The sequence below is a fragment of the Channa argus genome, chromosome 21 (genome assembly GCF_033026475.1).
Source record: "Channa argus isolate prfri chromosome 21, Channa argus male v1.0, whole genome shotgun sequence".
Lineage (NCBI taxonomy): Eukaryota > Metazoa > Chordata > Actinopteri > Anabantiformes > Channidae > Channa > Channa argus.
This window is the reverse complement of record NC_090217.1, coordinates 14,374,074-14,393,905: the sequence shown is the minus strand read 5'-3', so window position 1 is coordinate 14,393,905 and position 19,832 is coordinate 14,374,074. Positions and strand designations below refer to the sequence as shown.

At 38.2% G+C, this 19,832-nt stretch overlaps 1 protein-coding gene across 1 annotated transcript; it reads left to right on the top strand.

Annotated features, from left to right (window-relative positions):
- Nucleotides 1-1,279: 1,279 nt before the first annotated feature.
- si:ch73-252i11.1 (uncharacterized protein LOC553517 homolog) lies at nucleotides 1,280-16,524 on the top strand. The gene is made up of 12 exons (XM_067490891.1): nucleotides 1,280-1,632; nucleotides 3,253-3,388; nucleotides 4,071-4,875; nucleotides 6,249-6,299; nucleotides 6,965-7,094; nucleotides 7,436-7,601; nucleotides 9,059-9,179; nucleotides 9,271-9,367; nucleotides 9,460-9,538; nucleotides 13,343-13,473; nucleotides 13,572-13,723; nucleotides 13,990-16,524. Exons 1-12 carry the CDS (start codon nucleotides 1,352-1,354, stop codon nucleotides 14,664-14,666), a joined length of 2,826 nt encoding a protein of 941 aa, XP_067346992.1. The 5' UTR covers nucleotides 1,280-1,351; the 3' UTR covers nucleotides 14,667-16,524.
- Nucleotides 16,525-19,832: the final 3,308 nt, after the last annotated feature.

Sequence of the window (19,832 nt, the reverse complement as noted above, 5' to 3'; positions counted from 1 at the left end):
ATCAAACATTTCAGTAACTCGTGCCCTGTAGGAAAGCATCTAACAGAATCTGGACCATGACCATACCCCATGAATTCACACCTTACTAGCCCCCAGGTCAGTAAAAGAAAAATCTGAAAAAGAAATAATGTGTTTCTTCCAAAGCAATGAAACCTACAAAAGTGGCAGCAGATGGTGGAAGAAGAAACAGGCAAAAGAAAAAAAATTATATTCTCATCAGGGAGGGGGGGGGACAGGAAGCAATGAGGCGGATGGAAAATGTGCAGCAAGTTAACGAGCAACTGCAGATCAGTGGAGCTGAGGGATGATAAATGATCATCCTGATGCTGCACGTTTTGTATTTTATTCATTGCTTTGAATGAAGTTGAATTGAAGTTGAATCACTAGATGTAACTTTTTTTATCGTGATCTAGAGAAAAATACATTTTAACATGAAAAAAAATCTATATGTGAACATTTTTAGCTCAAAAGTACTTATCTAGTTTGTATTGATAATTGTTGTTTAAAGCTTTAGTGTCAATACAATACTTAAAAAACTACACTACAAAATAGTTTTTTTTAAAGAATTGCTGTACATTTAAGGCATTGGAAGGATTCATATCTCAAAAGTCTCCAAGTAGGTAATTTGTTCATCAAAATGTATTTAAAATAGCAATGAGCATAAATAAACTGAATTACATCTGAGCTTTGTCACTGGAACATAAGTAAATGTGGAAGGGACCCAGGCTGCACTTGAACTAGGCAGCAGGTTGAATTAGGGACTGACAGATTACAATAACAAGTTTAGAGTAACTGTATTTGTTAAGTGTCAAATCTTAAACACATATTGTAAAGAGGAATAAATATGTTAAATGTTACTTATCTAATATTTTGAAACTGGTAACAAATAAAAGTTAAACAAAGCAGTTGAAGTATTTTGTCCTGGTTTTATATGAGTGTATTTCCCTCCACCCCCCCCCCCCCCATTCATCTTAATCCAGACTTTCTGCCATTGCCAAAAATAGAAATAATTAATATATAACTAGGTTAATTACATATTTGCCTGTAGTGATAAGGAAGGACTGATTTGAAACTGTACGGAAATAAGACTTATGCAGTGTTGAAGTAAAAACTAGAAGGAAAATCTCCTCAGACCCAGAACGACGAGGAGGCAGAATGAAATCCTGCAGCACGGTGACGCCCCCATGCGGACGACAGCGGTGTTACAGGGTTGACCTCAGCTAAAAACAGTTCACTTTCGGTTTCCAATCATCAGAAACGATACAGATCCTTCCCTCTTCACTTGAACCCAGCAGTCACTCCTCAGCTGCTGCACCGCTCAGAGGTGGGCGACAGCACGGGAAGAAACACGATGGACAAAACGATGGAAGCAGAAATATTTAGGTTTATTTGCGCCAATCAAGGAGCAGTCAACACCGACGACTTGTTGTTTAATCTGGATTCCACGAATGTGTCGGAGATCATTTCCAATCGAGACAAATTCGTGCTATGCTGTCCTAATGGGCAGCCGAAGGTGGTGGCCAGGGCCAAACTGAGGCTGTGCAGAGTCAAAGACTGTCCGGGGACATGCAGGGGCCTACACCTGTGTAAAAACTTCCTCTTCACTGGATCCTGCCAGTTCACTAGGCAGAGGTAAACATGTTTGCTTCATGTATGGCGGGTCAGCCTCAGACTCACCTGCCTGACTGAGGTTACTGCTGATGAGCAGGTGACTCGTGAGGCCTGGACTCATTTACTGCTTTCCCAATCGATTTTCAATGCACGTTTACTGTTGAAATTAGCGTCACTTCCAGGAGTTTAGAGCCTCTGAACGAAAAACTACATTGTCACGAGTTCGCTTCGTCGTCGAAATGTAAATGTGATTTTAGATAATTTAAGTTAATTTCTAACTAATGTCTAATTTAAAGGCCGCGGTGCGTTCAAGAACTGCCTGTAGGTGTTGAACATTTTGGTGGTTGTTGTTTATGGTGCTGTTACGTTATTTCTACAGATGTTTCCTGCTTACTTCCATTAGGGTTTTTTTTTTTTATTATTTAGTAATACAAAACTGTGTACCTAACTGTTACATGTAAAAGCCGAAAACCACACCCTGCGACTGGTTTTCTGCCAGAGATGTGGTGTAAATGATTAATATTATTCTAATATCTGTAGCCTGGATATGAGGCTAATTAGCTAAGCTAGTCGCAACAACAGGAAACACAAGCTAACAAACATTCACCTTTGAGCGCCTGTCATTCTCACTCCTGAACCTCTTATTGTGTCAATATGTTATGTATTCAAGTAAGTAAAAGATTGTTTTATAATCATTCTGTTTCTTTTTATATATAATCACTGCATGAGCACAATGGATTATTTGATGGCACAGTGGATATTCTGTGTACTTGCTCCAACATTTACAGCCTACTCTGTGAAATAAGCAGGATACGTTTACAGTATATCAAGTCCATTACGCAGTAGGCAATTAATTCAAGTCATATCTTCTCACATATCTAGCTTCACAGTGGTTTTGCACTGGTGACCTTCAGCCCTCTCTGCAGATATTATACTGTAGATAAGTTTGTATGACTCAGCCATAGAAATACACTTAAAGGGGCCACTTCATCAATGTTTGAGTTTTTTTTTTATTAATGCTTTTAAATTTGATGTGTCTCCAGATGATGTCATTTGGGGGAGTGTTTTAACATTAAGAGCTCAGATTATGTCACCCAGATGAGTTTTAAGGAACACGTTGACAAGACTCTGTTTAGTCAAGAATGAGAAGTGTTTCTAAATTGAAAAACTTCTCTGAATGATGTGTTATCCAGCTAGAAGCGGAGAGATTTTGTAATTTAGGGAAAGCAGACAAACTTTACATCTACCAGTTTCTCTGGCAGTTTATGATTTTGTGAATGCACCAAATTCCACCAATCCCTTACAAATTCTTTGCAACCTGCCAATTTGAACTATATATTAAAAATGTTGCAATATGCATCACAGTGTTTTTAGAATAGCTTTTTTGAAATCAGGTCCAACACCCTGAAGTTATCCATGAACTTAAAAATTCAGAGAAGTTGACTTTAAACATGTTCTGTATTGCCAGTTCTGATTGCATAAGGACACTGTTTACACTGACACCTGCCAGTGTATGCACACAAAATATTTATTCGATAATTACACATATTTGCTAAATGAAATGTGACAGAAATGTGACTTTTTCTGAGCACCGATTTATTAACAGTCAAAACTATGTGTGTTTTGTGTCTTTGTAAACAGGAGAGGATGCAGCTTCTCTCATGATCTTAACTCAAACCACAATGAGATGTTATTTAAAGAGCATGAGCTGGAGGGTCTGAGCAGGGCAGAGCTTTGCACACTGCTGCTACAGACTGACAACACACTGCTGCCTCCTGTAAGTCCCCTTTAGGACAACATACAGATGTATCCACTGAAATTATGTCATTTAATTTGACCTGTGACAAGTTTATCATAACTAGAACTACTGCTTTACTTTGTGGACTGATACTGATGGATAGATGTAAGCAATTATTACTGAACAATACATTGTAACTTCACACAGGGCTTGACATGAACTTTTTTTGCTCACCAGCCACTGTGGCTAGGGGTTTGTTGGGACTGGCCTAGCTCCGGGTTTTGTTGCACCTTTTACATGCCACCATATATCTCCTCTGGTTCATATTCCCCCCATGTTCTCCACAGGGATATCTTGTTTACAGTGGTGTGTGTCGTCGGTCACTAGCGCAGAAGTGCATAACAATGGGGTTCACTATGGACCAATTAGCAAACAATGTGTGCAAGTAGTGCTCATGGACGTTCTAGTATCCTGGTGTCACATTGCAATTATTTCAGATGGCTTTTGAGGCTACATAGAAATCAACCTGCCACAGTGGGTAGTGGAAGAGACTTTGTTACTCTGCACTGCTGAAATTCACCCACATTTGGAGGGTTGTTGGATGTTAATGTCAAGCCCTGAATCTACAGCATTTTTGTCCTTACTGATTACTGACCTTTTGGTTTTGGCTTTTCTTGATACTAACCACCTTTACTCCTTCCCTCTTCCCCCCCTCTATCAGATATGTTTTGATTACAACAATGGTACAGGAATCTTTGGCCGGTGTCAGGAGGGAGATGGTTGCAAGAGACTGCACATCTGTGAGAAGTACCTGAAAGGTGACTGCAGCTGCTTCCGGGCTCATGATTTTAATGCTCCACAGCCACTAAAAACCCTGCAGGATAAATGTGTGCCTGCTGACCTCATACGCTCCTTTAGGTGTGTTTATGCAAATAAGGAAGCTTTGAGGATCTTTGATCAGAGCAACAGAGGCAACCGTCAACGCCAGCAACCAGGTTTTTTCACCAGTGATGCCTCTGCTACTGCCACTGACACTGATGCAACCAGTGACAGCGGTTGGAATTCAAAGCCAATGCAGTGGATAAGAGGGAGAGGAAGACCAAGAGGTGGTCACCGGGGCAACAGAGGTTACAGAGGTAATAGGGGAAATAGAGGAACAACAAGCAACCTGCAACCAAAGCAACGAGCCTTTTCCTCTAGTGACATCCTGGCTGACGTCAAACTCTTAAATCTGTACACCACAAATGGACTAGATGAAGACTGCCATCCAGTAAACTCTTCAACCAGTGCTGTCTCTGCTTCTGCCAGTGAAACTGATGCGAGCAGCGAAGATGGCCAGAGCAGAGAACAATGGCAGAATAAAGATTCAGGAGCTGTCAGAGGAAGAGGTGGCAACCGAGGCAGAGGCAACCATAACGCACTGTATAAAACCCGCACCACTGATGACCTAATATGTGGTGCCAACGACCAAGATGCTAACGGCAGCGATGAGCCAAACAAAAGACAAAGGAAAAGGCCTGTCAGAGGTAAACTTTGGGGTCGGAGGGGACAGTTGTAGCATGGGAAAAGGACAATGTATAGCAGAGGCTAAATTTACATTTACATTTAGTCATTTAGCAGACGCTTTTATCCAAAGCGACTTACAAGTGAGGTACAAGGCAAGAAAAAATTTAAGTCAAAGAGAAAAGACCAAAGCAAAAAGTCCTATCAGAAAAGTGTTCACAGTTCACGAGATGCAAGTGCAAGAGAGCAGAAAGGATTTTTTTTTAAAGAGATTTAAGTGCATAGGAAGATGCGGAAGAGTTCAGTTTTCAGCATATTGGAAGAGAGTCAGCTGAGCGTGCAGCGTTTGATAGCTCGTTCCACCATCGTGGGATCATTGCAATAAACAAAACAACAAGTATTACTCCATGCCTTTAAGTATTTGGAGAAACTGGAAACACAGCTCATGGAGATGTTAAAAAGGGCAAAGTATGAGCATCCCCATTTTACATGCTTGTAGATCAAGGGGTGCCAATCCTGGTCCTCAAGAACCCCTGCTGTGCTTGTTTTCAAACTATCTCTACCTTACCCACTGCAAATCACATGCATCAGGTGTATTCAGTCATTCAGAAGGTGGAAGATGCCATAGATGAGGTTGAAGTGGAACCAGACAAATTGAATTGGTATCTTCCAGCTTCTGACTGACTGACCACACCTAACTCAGGAAGTCAGTAGTGAGGAGGGCAGAGATAGTTGGAAAACAAACAGAGCAGCGTCTTTGAGAACTAGGAATGAGAACCACTGAAGCAGACCAATTATCAGTGGAAATTAAACTATAACCGAACCTTTGTCTGAGATGACTGATTCCTTTGTTAACCCGTATGTAATATTCTTACATCGAAGAGGAACAGTAATGGTTGAAAAAAAATCGTGTACAATAAAGATCATTAGACCAACCATCATGTCAAATGTTAGGTCCTACTGGCATTTTATTCCATCCAGAGTTTACACAGTGGTTGGATTACACAGTGGTTGCCAAGCAATAAAAAAACATACACGTTATGTTTACATGTTCTATTGGCAACATGTACTATATCATGTGCTAGTTTTAAATTGATTGTACACCACACCCACCTTACACAAACGGGCATGGTGCCAGACAGACTTTAGAGGGCACCTGCTGTTTAATGGGTTGAGCCTTACCATCCACTTCAGTGCCTGGAATTGTATTTTTTAGGCCACACCTCATCTTTGGATGTGGGCTTATGTTTATTTTCCTTTGCAGTTTTGATAATTCTCTCCACCGAGAGCACTGGTGGTTATGAGGTACACCAGAAGTGCTAAGTGCTCCAGTTGGGCATTTTTCTTATTACTTTGAAGAATTGTGTAACATGTACTCTTTGTTTGTTTCCTTTAGATAAAACTGAGATATGCATGTACTTCATCAAAGGACACTGTAAACATGAGGGTGAGTAATTAATGATGGATCATAATTAAAAAATAGTAAGATTGCGCTTATTTTGTGTACGAGATCGTTTCACAAGTTTGATCCGGCGACATGGATAATGCAACCACAAGGGGGCACAAGCCAGTGTCGTCTTGTGCCAGTCCCAAGTCTGGATAAATGCAGAGGGTTGTGTCAGGGAGGTTATCTGACGTAAAACACATGCCAACTTCAATAAACAAATAGAGACAGTGGCATTGAAGAAAAGACAGGAGGCAGAGCTGGAGGTAGCAGAGCTTAATATGTTGAGGTTCTCTTTGGGAGTGACGAGGATGGATAGGATCAGGAATGAGGACATCAGAGGGACAGCTCATGTTAGATGTGTTGGAGATAAAGTCAGAGAGGCCAGATTGAGGTGGTTTGGACATGTTCAGAGGAGAAACTGTGAATAATGTTGCTAATGCTAAGGTTGGAGCTGCCAGGCAGGAGGTCTAGAGGAGGAACAAAGAGGAGATTTATGGATGTAGTGAGAGAGGACATGAAGGTAGTTGGTGTGAGAGAAGAGGATGCAGAGGACAGGGTTAGATGAAGGCAAGTGATTTGCTATGGCGACCCCTGAAAGGGAACAGCTGAAAGGAAAAGAAGATCAGGAGACATGGAAAATGTTTTTATTACCTTTGTGTTCTCAGATAAGTGTTTTAAAGCCCACGACAAGATGCCGTACAGATGGGAGGTCAAAGAGGGTGATCAGTGGAGAGCCTTGCCAGATAATGAGATGATTGAGAAGGACTACTGTGACCCCAAAAACACATACTACAGGTACTCTGCTGCTATTCAGTGAGATCCTAGTTCTGTGATTATAGTAAGATGTTACTGTTCATCTCAGCTATCTGTACTTAAACGTGATAACTTTGAACCTCACATCTAGTATTTGGCACTTTGAAAGTGTTCCATATAAGCCATGTGTGTTGTCCTATTCTTGACCAAAAAAACACTGAACCCCAAATCTTCCCACATTTTTTCAAATAAACTTAAATTGGTTAAAACACAGGATCAAGAGCCTCAATACAATTTTTTATTGCAACAGAATTTCAGTACTGATATATCATCATCCAGTATATGTCATTTGATGTCAAACTTGCCTCTTTTCCTGCCTTCAGCGTCAGCTGTCCACCTGTGCATTTTGACACCATGACCTGTGGAACGAACCAAGTGCGGCGACTCTCTACCATTAACTGTTTGATTGAGCCGACCTTCATTCACACCACAGAGTGGCTTTGGTACTGGGAAGATGAGTTCGGAAAGTGGAACCTGTATGCTTCAGCTGTGAGTAACAGGACTCAGGTTTAGTTGCTGCCACACTTTACAGCACTTTAGAGCCCACGCACAGAATGCACCAATCAGCATCTATTGTACTGCGTTAAAGCTGCTATATTCAATATTTTATAGGATCAATGGATCAGAGGATAATTTGTAATATGAAAGTGGTCACTTATGGTTGTGGATGGATTACCAAACTGGCTTGCCAGGCACAGGCCCAAGGGGCCCGAAAGGTCAGGGGCCCATGGGTCGAACTGTTTTATTAACACAAAGAGATCGACAACAAATGATGACAAACAATGACAGAAACTATTCAGAATGACCAAAGAATATCACAAAAGGTTTAAGGATAGACATAAGACTTAAACAAAGAAGAAAAAACGGAAAACAAATCCTCAAAAAATGACATTAAATGAATTAAAAACAAAAGAAACTTTTAAATTACGACATAAAGAAAAAGGTGGATGTGGTTTTAAAGTAGGATCACTATGTTCAATTGATTTTACTGTAGCAAAAATTCCATTTAAGGTCACATAGTAAATTTTTACTGACATGACGTATGATGTTGCAAAATGTTGCATTGTGACAACTGCATTTAAAAGAGGTGACGTTTTTTATATTATCCCTTTGATGCAATGTTGAGCTATCTGAGATACACTGAATGTGATCCATGTGGACTTTGACTGCTATGTTGCTGTGGCAAAGATCCTGCCTTTAAAGGGACAAAAATAGAAACAACCCAACTCCGATTACTGCAGGATTCATCATTTTATCCTTTTCATTCATAATCCAAACAAAACCCTCACTGTGCTCATGATTAGATTAATAGTTAATCATATTTTCTGTTTTACCTACTTTATACTTCTATACTATTCTATACTTCTATATAGATTCTATAGAGAGTTTGTGTGCTTTATGTTTCTGTATAATATGTGTTTTTTTTTTGGTTAACTCAAAAGACCTCTTCAGTGTAGATCTGTGTGGTTTAAGTCTGGTAGAGTTTTATAATGGCTACAATTGTTGACGACTGTGAGCGAAAAACATCAAGAGTTGTAGCCAGCAAACAATTTTACGCTCATATTGTTCTTTGCCTTTAAAAGTATTTGGTGGAGCATATTGTTCCTCTGCTTTTAAAAGCTGCATCTTCTTTACCAGTTAGCAGCACAAAAATGATACATAAATATATGTATGTATGAAATTTGAACCATGAAACTGACATTAGAGTTGTGTTCGGTTTTTCTAGGTCTTATAGTGCCATAAATTAGTGGATGTTAACTAAGCTAACAGGCTGCTGGCACATGTTTTAAATTAAACATATTGTCATGAGGTATCGATCTTCTCATTTAACCCTAATGAGAAAGCAAAAATGCCTGTTTTCCAACACCTGAGCCACTGTGCTCAAGTCATGTTTAAACATGTTTTAAGGTAAAACAGAAGTTTTTTTTTTTTCTCATGTCTTTCAGACTGCTGGACACAGTGCTGCAGACATGGACAGTGCTAAACTGGAGAAGATGTTTCTGGACAATGACAAAGATGTGGTGGAGTTTACTGCCGGCTCCCAGTCATACACACTCAGTTTCCAGGGTAAACAAAGATTATGCAACGGATTTCTGCATTTACAGTTATAAAATATTTAGGCTGTATTTGGATTTAATTCTTTTGATTCTTTTTTCAGACATGATACAAACAAACAAGCACTATAGTACTAAAAGGCTTGTGAGAAGACGGCCCAGGTTTGTGTCTGCAGTCGATGTCCGAGAAAAGAGAGTGAGGTACAGCCTCCTTAATATGCTTGTTTGTGGCCTTTCTCCCAGATGCCTGTATATTAAAACCAACCCTAACACTAGTTTGCTTTTATCTACAGAAGACCTCTGGGACCACTGACTTTCGCCCCTATACCAGACCACTGGGACAAGACACAGGTTCCTACAACAGGTTACAAGGTAATGTGACCTATCGCAGCATTAAACGAGATTTTTATACTGCTGTTTCAGCATCCATACCCAGGCTCAGCAGTATGGGAATTTACAAATATTAAATGTTTTAATAAAAATGCATTGACACCTTAACAGACAAATGAGATAACTGCTAATAACCGATCGGTTGGTCTTCGGGGGATGATTGTCTGACAAACGCTGCGTTGTTTTGTTTGGCAGCAGCCTGAAACCCAGATAATGTCCAACATTAACATAAAAAAAAACATTTTATTATATAGCAGTCCTATTTACATACACTTTACATAAACTAACAAAACAAATGACATTACCTTCTTCAAACTCCCAAAACAGACAACCTTAACTGAAATGTAAATATACATAAATGCATCATAAAACTTCACATTGAGTTCATATTTATAGAATTTTTTTTTATCCTGAATTAGGTTTCTTAAATGCAATCAATGAAAAATAAATAACTTACTGTGTTTTTTACTGTGTTTACAGTGTTTTAATTAATAATCATTGTCATATATAAATATTTTATTATTATTAATTAAAATTCACACCCAATATCTGAAGCAATAAAACGATCAATAAATTTTGTATTTCTCTACTTTAAACAATCCGTAATATACTTTAGGTGACGTGAGATTTTCTGGGGCATAATGAATTATATACATTTTTATCTCTTCGTTTATTCACAGTCTTTCATTTTCGCTGATATATGTTGTTGCATATACTTGAAAAATTGAAAAGTGTGAATCGAAAAAGTGTGTATTGTCAGACAAATTTCAGAATGTGTTTTCTATAATTAGGTGATATACTGTTTTTGTCCCTTTGTCCTCCCATGTCGTCCAAACCTAATGGGAAGTTCTGATGAGCAATTCTAGGATTCATCCATAAAATGCTAGTTTTTGGAAGTAAGACTTTGAAGTTAGAAAAATGATTTAACAGATTTTATGAATTCTCAAAATGAATCCATTGTCAGATGATTTTTAAAAAATGCTTCCCTTTAGTTGAACAGATGTAACACATGTCAGTTTATGACTTAGAGTTGATCTTCCAATTGTATAAACAAGGTTAGAAACGAACTTACGGCCACCATAGCCTTCAGTCTTGACCTGGATGGTGTCCAATGCAACTTGGATTCACACAGTGAGGAAGTGCAGATTGTGAAACTTATCTAACGTACTAATGCTAGAAAAACAGAACAGTGTGTGCTTCTGCCCTAGTACAAGGGTTATCTGTGGAATCTGGTGTTTAACTGACTGACCAGATGGTGTAAAGGACATTGCTGGAAGTCCACCTCTACGGACGGCATTCTTGCAGAAAACCATTGCTTATGGTCAGAATACGCCACAAAACTGCAAAATTAAAATTTTACTCATGAAAAGAAGCCTGAAGAATATTTGCAGGAGATTTTGGTCATAATGAAACCAAATCTATTGAGATGTGATCCAGGACCCACTAAGGTTGCACAATTTTTTTTTTTTCCACCAATTTTTTGAACGAAACTGCTCTTCCTGGGTGTGAGGCCATGAGTTTTATCATTTGAATGTCACATGGTCATGGCCAGCACTCAGACTTTGGTGTTCATTCACTCGAGCTGTCTATTTGATTCTGGTGTTTACAGTTTGGCATGATCCTGGATCCACTGGTTCTTCCAAAGTCATCTTAAGTTTGTTGTCCTGGCAACATACTGTATCCAAAATCCCAAACAATTTTTTGAGTAGATTTAGTGTCAGGGTTAGTCACAGTTTTAAAAAGATGCTCCATACTTGCACATGAGACCCATTCAAATAGATCATGGTTTTGAGTGTCCATAAATGTGGCCCATGTGCCATGATGATGATTAAATCCATTTATCCAATTCTCTTCTCAACTCGAGCTAAAGAACCGAAATAAATGGATCATCTCGTTCAGGATTATGAAATGTAGCACTTCTGGTTTTGCATTTGTTTAGTTTTTATGAAGAAGAGAAATTGATTTTCAGCAACTTTTATTGCAGCTTCTTCAATTTCTTTATTAATTGTAGAGCCTCTACTGGAAAATGCTCAAATTCACTTGCATTTTTGGAAATGCATGTAATCACTGATTATGAAATATTTTGTTTTTGCCTTTCTAGTTGTTGCTGCGTAACTAAAGCTGTTTATTTCCTTTTTGACATTTACTAATTGATGACAGATAATATGTTCTTCCTCAATTTATTTGACCTTTGAAGTCTGTAATGTTATCCCTTACCCCTCTAACTCTTAACATTATTGTGGAATTTGTCAAAGAGATATGTCTTTGTTTTTTGTTTGTTTATGCTGTCTTTTTTGTTTGTTCGTTTATGCTGAGCTATCATTACTCTTACCTGACTTTAAGGTAACCCAAAGTGTATGTAACAACTATGTGTTTGTTTCAAATTATATATAATTTTCTCATTAACATATCTACTAAAGGCCTTATAATAAATATGTCCTTTTCATCTTCAATGTTCTTTTGCTTTGTCAATTGTTCTGCCAAGATACAGGTGAATAATTTGAATTTACAATTTTCTAATATAGAGAGAGAGAGAGAGAGAGAGAGAGAGAGAGAGAGAGAGAGAGGCTTTAGTAAGATAAGTTTCTTTTTAATTTCCTGTATTTATTTTTTTATCATTTTTTTTGTTTTATATATTTATATATGAAAAATATTATTATTTAGGATATAAACTTAGTACCGATATATTGAGAACCTAAACTCAAGCTGTACCCACAGCTCATTTTGCTAAACAGCATTATCATATGTTTGAAAAGTACAAGGTAAAAGATCTGAGAGATATCTGAGAAACATCTGTCACACCTTATCAATTATATATAATGGTTAAAATTTAAAAATACATAATAAAAATACAAAATATATTACTCTTGTCAATGTACTGAATTATAATAAATTCATACTTTAAGGAAAAGCTGATAACTCTGCTGGAGCTACTTGCATCCAATATATACTGAATCCCGTGGATTTCCTGGCTTTATAATAAGTGTGTAACTTTATCATTTTTCTGTTATTCAACACAGCATTCGTGTAAATTACTGTAAACTACAGAATGGGACTATATCCCAGTTTAATTATTAAATTAAATAATAATTGATATGCACTTTTACTACATTGGTGTCACTGAAGCTTATAAAATGAGGCCAATTTCATTCACCTGCAGAGGAGTAGTTCACTTTCTGTACAACCTGGCTGCCAGTACTCAGACATTTACAGCAGCACTTTAGACCAGCAGATAAACATTGTAATAAATGTTATCTACAGGCAAGCAAAGTAATATGTCCTGCAGCAGTGGTTACAATAAAAATAAAGTACAGCAGCACATTACATAGTTGAGCAAACGGAGACAGCTTCACCTTGTGTATAACACTTAGTCATTTTCACTAGATTTGGAATAAAATGAACTTGCGCTGACTGAGGTTTCTGGTTGTGATGAATCTACAACTTCCTCGGCTTTAGATTGTTTGAGACCGCAGACACACGGAGTTAGCAACAAACTAGCTAATTATTATAATGGAGCATTTAGCAGCTGGTGCGTATTTCCATCAGTTGCTGGTAGAGAGCTAAGAGAGTTTTCAGGTTGTCTAAAACTCCAAAGGAATCTCTACCCATTGAATAGGAAAACAAGCAACTGTTGGCTTAAAGGGTGTTGAGACTGTTGTGTTCACGACTTGTTTCAAAAAAGGCCAGAAAATTGGTTATTGCAAATAATTGTGCCTTAAAGTGTTAAGGAAAAAGATTTGTTGGCTGGGAAAATGATCTCTTTTCTCTGTGGCATTTGTTTTCCAGCCAGTTTCCCTGGAGCGCACATCAGCTGAATTTAAGGAGATTGAAGCTCTTTTCTGTAAAACCATGAGAGGCTTTGATATCGTCAAACTCGAGAGGATTCAGAACAAAGCTCTTTGGGAAGTCTTCCAGTGGTAATTATCTATGTTGGCATTTAACATTTTTAAATGATATATTCTCCGCTATTACTGTCTGCATATAACTTTTCTTATTTCTTTATTTCAAAATTAAGGCAGAGGAATCAAATGAAGAACAACAAGTCTGTGCACAGCGTGATGGAAAAAAAGCTTTTTCACGGCACTGACTCCAAATACGTAGATGCCATCTGCTCAACCAACTTTGACTGGAGAATCTGCGGAACCCATGGAACCGCTTTTGGCAAAGGTAAGAGTGTGGTGTAATTACTGGTTTGATAAGAAAAGATGTGCAGTTGCTTTGGTAAATTAAAAAGGACTCAGATGGGATGGGACAGCGTGATAACAGTCCTGATTTATAATTTTATGAAGCATAAAAACTTTAGCTAGGATTTGCAGCTTTTCTTTGCTGTATATTTTTACATTTTGTAGATTAAACAAACATTCATATAAATCACTATTGAAATTAATAATCTAAAACACAAAAATGTGAAATGTCTTTGTGTCTGAACCCAGGGAGTTACTTTGCTCGTGATGCTAAATACTCCCACAACTACACCAGTGACTCTGATGTCAAATCCATGTTTGTCTCTCGGGTGCTGGTGGGAGACTTCACAAAAGGCTCCTCTGACTATCGGCGACCTCCTTCCAAGGATGGGGGGGACATAAACTTCTATGACAGCTGTGTGGACGATGTCACAAACCCCTCAATCTTTGTCGTGTTTGAGAAGCACCAGATCTATCCCGAGTACCTTCTACAGTACAAGAACATGCACCCACTTGTTGATTTATACAGTGGGATGGCAGCGACGACATCAAGGCCAGCCCCCCAACCCAAAGTCTCAGTTCAACAGACCGTCACAGGGTCGCGTCTATCCAGCCCACCATCTTACAAGTCTAGCCCATCCTCAAATCAACCCAGTACATCATCATTTAATCCTGCCAAATCCTCATACCAGCCCACTACATCGTCTTACAACTCCGGCACATCCTCATATCAGCCCAGTACATTGTCTTACAACTCCGGCACATCCTCATATCAGCCTAAAACATCACTTCATGTACCATCTACACAATCCACCTCACTGTCTTACCAAACCAGCACAGGCTTATACAAGTATGACACCAATCAGTCTTCTCCATCTCCTTCTCCCAACCCAAAGAAAAACTCTGATTCCTGTGTTATTGTTTAGGTTAAAAGGTGGTGAGAATAATTAATGTCTGCAGTAATAGAATTTGTATGTGACATTTGAAGGAGCTTGATGGAGTAATTTGGCAAATAGGTAAATTAATATTATAAATATATTGGAAGTGTGCACATTAAAAATTAATTTATGTGGATAACTAAAATACAGTTGGGTGCAAAATTTTGCATCCCCTTTCGAAATGGCAGAAAAAAACATTATATTTAATGCACATTCAACTAGTACAAATGTTTCTTTATCAGATATTAAAATGTTAAAGTAAATTAAAGTTTTTATTTAATTTACCAAGGACTATGCAAACTTTTGTACAGTTTATTATTTTACTATATCTTTTTATGCACTTTAGTGTTACATTTGCATTCCCCCAAACTGAAAGTGCATGTAGTGGGATGCAAACTTAATCTAGTACAACTACAATGCACTTTCAATTCCAATTAATTTTTTTTTTAATGATCACTATGAACAAAAATGTTGGAGTGCATACAAAATAACATCCACTTGATTAATTATTAACCTGGCAAATTTTTACTAGCTGTGCGTTAAATATAATGTCAAGAAAAAAAATTGGTTTACTCTTTTTAACCTTTAATAGTCTTGTAAAAAAAAAAAAAAAAATACTGAGCTCTAGTTTATGAAAACAACACCAATACACGTGCAGTTAATTTAAAAAAAAGTGTCACAGAAAGGAGCAGCTGGCAAAAGTGCTCGATTATATGTTTAGAAAATTTTATACATCAGAGATTTAAAGTTAAATGACAATACATTTATATGAAGAACACAACTTTTCTGCTACATCCAATTTAGCATTTTTTTAATCCAGAGATGCTGCTGCCCAACCAGCAGAGGGTGACAAAATCTTATAAGCATTCAAATATAACCTTACATTCAAAAGACAAAAAAAAACAGGGAGTTGAGGGATATATAGTAAAGTCAGATCAGTAACAAATTCCTTTATTTAGATGGCAGTGTCAGACATGAGCACACAGGGGGGAAATGCATTTACATCTCTGCTGCTACACCTTCCTCAGTGTTCAGTATCACTGAACAAAAGCATGAGTGATAGCATGTATGTTGGCTGCCTGTGTTCCACACAATGTTCAGGGTTCATTTCATTTCATTGATTATTTAAATCACCACCGACAATTTTTTTTCTTTGTTTCATTACCATTTCACTGCAGCTCAAGATATAAACTTTCTTTTTTCCAAATTCTCATACTGTTTGCCACTGATTTTGTGCATAATTTTTGTAATAGTTACTGCTTGCAGAAACACTGATCTGTATTAAAGATCACATAGCATCGCAATGTGTCCTACTGCTGTAGCTGCATTTCTCTCTTGTGTGGCACAAGGGAATTGATGGCGGTTGGGGCGAGTCTGTAGCAATGAGGCAGAGAAACAAAAATGACCAATGTGGCTGGTGGTACTTCCTTTAACATTACACATTAACCCTGCAAAGTACCCCCCCAACATCAGACACAGTACATACACAGGCAACCACTTTCCTGACAAACTGTAGTATGAATGTGAAAACCTTTGCGTGTTTAGATGGGATTTGACTGAAGCTATGTACCCTGATTTCTTCCAGAGGGGATAACTGGACTCTGGTTTCTATCTTTAGCCACTACATGATTGTATATTCACACTTTGATTTGTTAGAAACCTGGCATCATTTCTCTTTTCAATATTAAACAACTGTTTTTCTTCTATATGAAGGGTTTTTGCACAATTACAAGATCATCGAACCTCATTGCCGTTCTCTGATTTGGGCGAATGTAAACAATCATAGAGGAAACAATTACTAAAATAATTATGTTTAAATCCAAATAAAGACATGATGGGAGATAAAGTTGCACTTGTCAATGTGTTGTTATATTCATACTGGATCAAATAGTACATGTACATGAGGAGTGAAACATGGTAACAAACTAACAGAGAACCTGATCTTGCAGTTTGTGTGACTTCTACAGACTAACCTTCTTCCAGCTTTCTGTATGTTTGTGAGCGCACATGATTGAGACAAGCAGCATAATATTTTGGGACCTTATAGCCAGTGACTAATTATTGTGTGCTACTTTTATTTGCATCTACTACCCAAACTAAAACCAAAAGAAGTAAATTCATCAAATCCGTGAAGGTGACCTTTAATCAAAGAAAATTTACCTATGCAGAAAGATTTAGAATTGCAAACAATACAATGAATGTGTTGGACCTCTGATTAATCACATCTATGAATGTTTGTTATGTGACATATGCACAAAGAATCAAAGGATCCCTGATGTATAGGGTTAAGTGTAAGAGCCCCAATCAGGACATTTAAGTCCCCTTTGGTTTAAAATGTATAGATTTAGCCTGCACAAAAAAATGGCACTGACTGCACAGTAAATTACAAAGATTACAATTCCCGGGTTGAAAATGGATTGGTCTCTCACAGCCAGCACACCCCTCCCCACCTGTACATCGTAATGTGTTTGCTACCCATTAAGATGGAGCTGTCCTATGAGAAATGCAGCTGTGCCCTGCAGGACGTAACAGGCCACCCAGTGACAATAAATATCCACTGACATTAACCAGCCTAAGCAGGCTCTTCCTGTCTGATGTGTGCCTGCGGCGGCTGCTGTGTCTTGCCCTGGTTGTTGTTTCCCGGTAGACAGAGCAAATGCGTAGGAGCTGCCTGCAAGCACCTTCCAGGCCTCGGTGCATTGGAAAATCTGGTTTTCCTGCATCACATGAAATTATGAATTAAGTATGATTTTTCTTTCTCTTTGTGTGTGTCCCTCCTGGTGCTTGAGGTATTTATGTGTCTGCTGAATCATAGTGGTTTAGTTCAGAATGCTACAGTGGCAAAAGCCCAAGGCGAGTTGCAGTGAGTTAGGTCTATATTCAGCTGATACCAAAACAGATCTACCGCATGTGCAGCCTCAACAGATCAACAAAGAACCTGTCGATCAGGACATTTTCAAATGTCCATGGTGACATATATTTTACTAAATATGTCTCATGTTTCCTGTGTTTCATGCAACATGTGAAACTTACCACACCTATATTACATAAAGCTACAAGAGAGATATTTGGCTGTCTGGCCTGTTGGTGGGCATCCATCAGCCAATTTCTGATGTGTGTCTGCACTATCAGCACTACTTGGGCCCCCATCTGTGGCTTTTCAGCCAATGCAGCATGTTGAAATGGCATCAGTCTCCTAGGTGAGAGAGAACAATCTGATTGGTTGGAATCGGTGCACGAGAAGTTAGAATGTATCACCGTGTTCACTAGGTGAACCTTATTTTTAAGAATTTCATATGAATAATCAACATTAATTCAATTTATTTAATTTAGAAACTGGTCCTTTATTTTGTAGCAATTAAATATTAAGTATTTAGTCACATTCAGTTCAGTTGGGGGCTACACACCACAACCAACCAATGTTACATTTATGCTGTAAATAGCAAACCATGTTATGGCTTAGCTAGGTGCTATGTGCATAATAATCCATAAAAAAATATTAGTTTTTTACATTTTGTGTTTAAAATCTGCATATAAAAGCAACAAGTGATAAGTAAAGCTGAATAAAGTGAAGTAAAGGTACAATATTTCCCTCTAATTGTTGTGGAGTAACAGTAACAGCATCATGAAATTGATTGAAATACTCCTGTAAATTCTTTTTTGCCATGTCAGCTGTTGGGCCAAAGACTGGAGGACACCCTCACCAGTTTGTATGACAGAGACAGACAGAGACAACCAGTCACACTCGCGTTCAGACAGTCAACTTAACTTAGAGTCATCCAGTAAACGTCACGTGCATGTCTTTGGACTGTGGGTGGAAGTACAGACGAAACCCAGAAGGGCCCCAACCACGGACCTTCTAACTGTGAGGAGGCAGCTGTCAATTGTCAACTTAACAATTTCCCAGGATGAAAGACAAAAAAAAAAGTTGTTGTAACCTGCTATATTGAAATTCATTACATTTCAAACGTGCAAAAATTTCTGACTACAGAGTAAAGTACTGAATGTCTGTTACCATTTAACACGATTTGTGAGTGAGGGAATGATTTAGGACAAAGATTTAGCGTTTTCTTTCATCTCTGTAGTTACTATTGTTGGTACAGTATATACATTTTCGCCCACTAGTACTTCCTCTTATACTTTTGTATACTTCTTGTTATAGAATGTGCTATATGAGTTGCGTTGAGTTTCCCGCTGAAGACCACTTGCTGTGGTCTTAATGTGTTGCAAATTCTATTTATGCGAGGTTGTTGTATGCCGCTGCATCTCACTGTGATTGGATGATTCAGATTTGCACAGCATGTTGGGTTGCAGTGTGTGTGTCTCTGTTCTGTTCTTGTCTTTTCTTTTCTTTTTTTTTTTTTGCTGTTTTTTACACAGATACACGTACGAAACAGCTGTTTCAGTGATGCAAGAGGAAGCAGAGGCAACACATGGATTCACAGCAGAGAGGTGGTTATGTCATGAATTCTCTCTCACACCACTAAAGGTGCAAACGGACACTGGAAACTAAAATGACGCAGCTGAAATATACATACAACTAGTTAGATTCAAGTGTTTGTCTATAAATATCGAACTTGAAGGATTTTACTGCAGTGTAACATTAAATGTAGAATTACAGTAATTACTTGCTAATGCAGCATCTGTGAGCGTGTTTGCCCCCATAGAGCTGGATGCAGAATCACAGGTCCTCATTAAAGTGTAATTAGCTCCAGCACAACCCCAGGATCTGCACCTTCATTCACTCCGCTAGCCATGCGATAATTAGACGTTTTCTTTGGTGCTTATGATGAAAGGTATTGAAATGAGAGTGTAGTGAGCATCAAATTTAGGTTCCATATGTTCATACTTTCATGCAGTCATTTAATTAAAGAGGAACCCAATGAACATCTAAACTGAAATGATATGACAGAATTTTATATTATATAACGTATTAAAAAATACATTAGCCCAAACAAACCACCAGCCTTCACTTTGACTAAATGTGTCTGTGACCTCGCAGTGACTCTCAACCGTTAGCAAACAGATGAGAGCGGTCCAGTGACATCATCTATACAGTCTGTGGGTTAAAAGAGGTGAATGATGTTGTTATTACGCTTTGTTACATCAGTGACAGCTGTGGGTCGACTTGTGCTCCTTCTGGATCTGACTGCC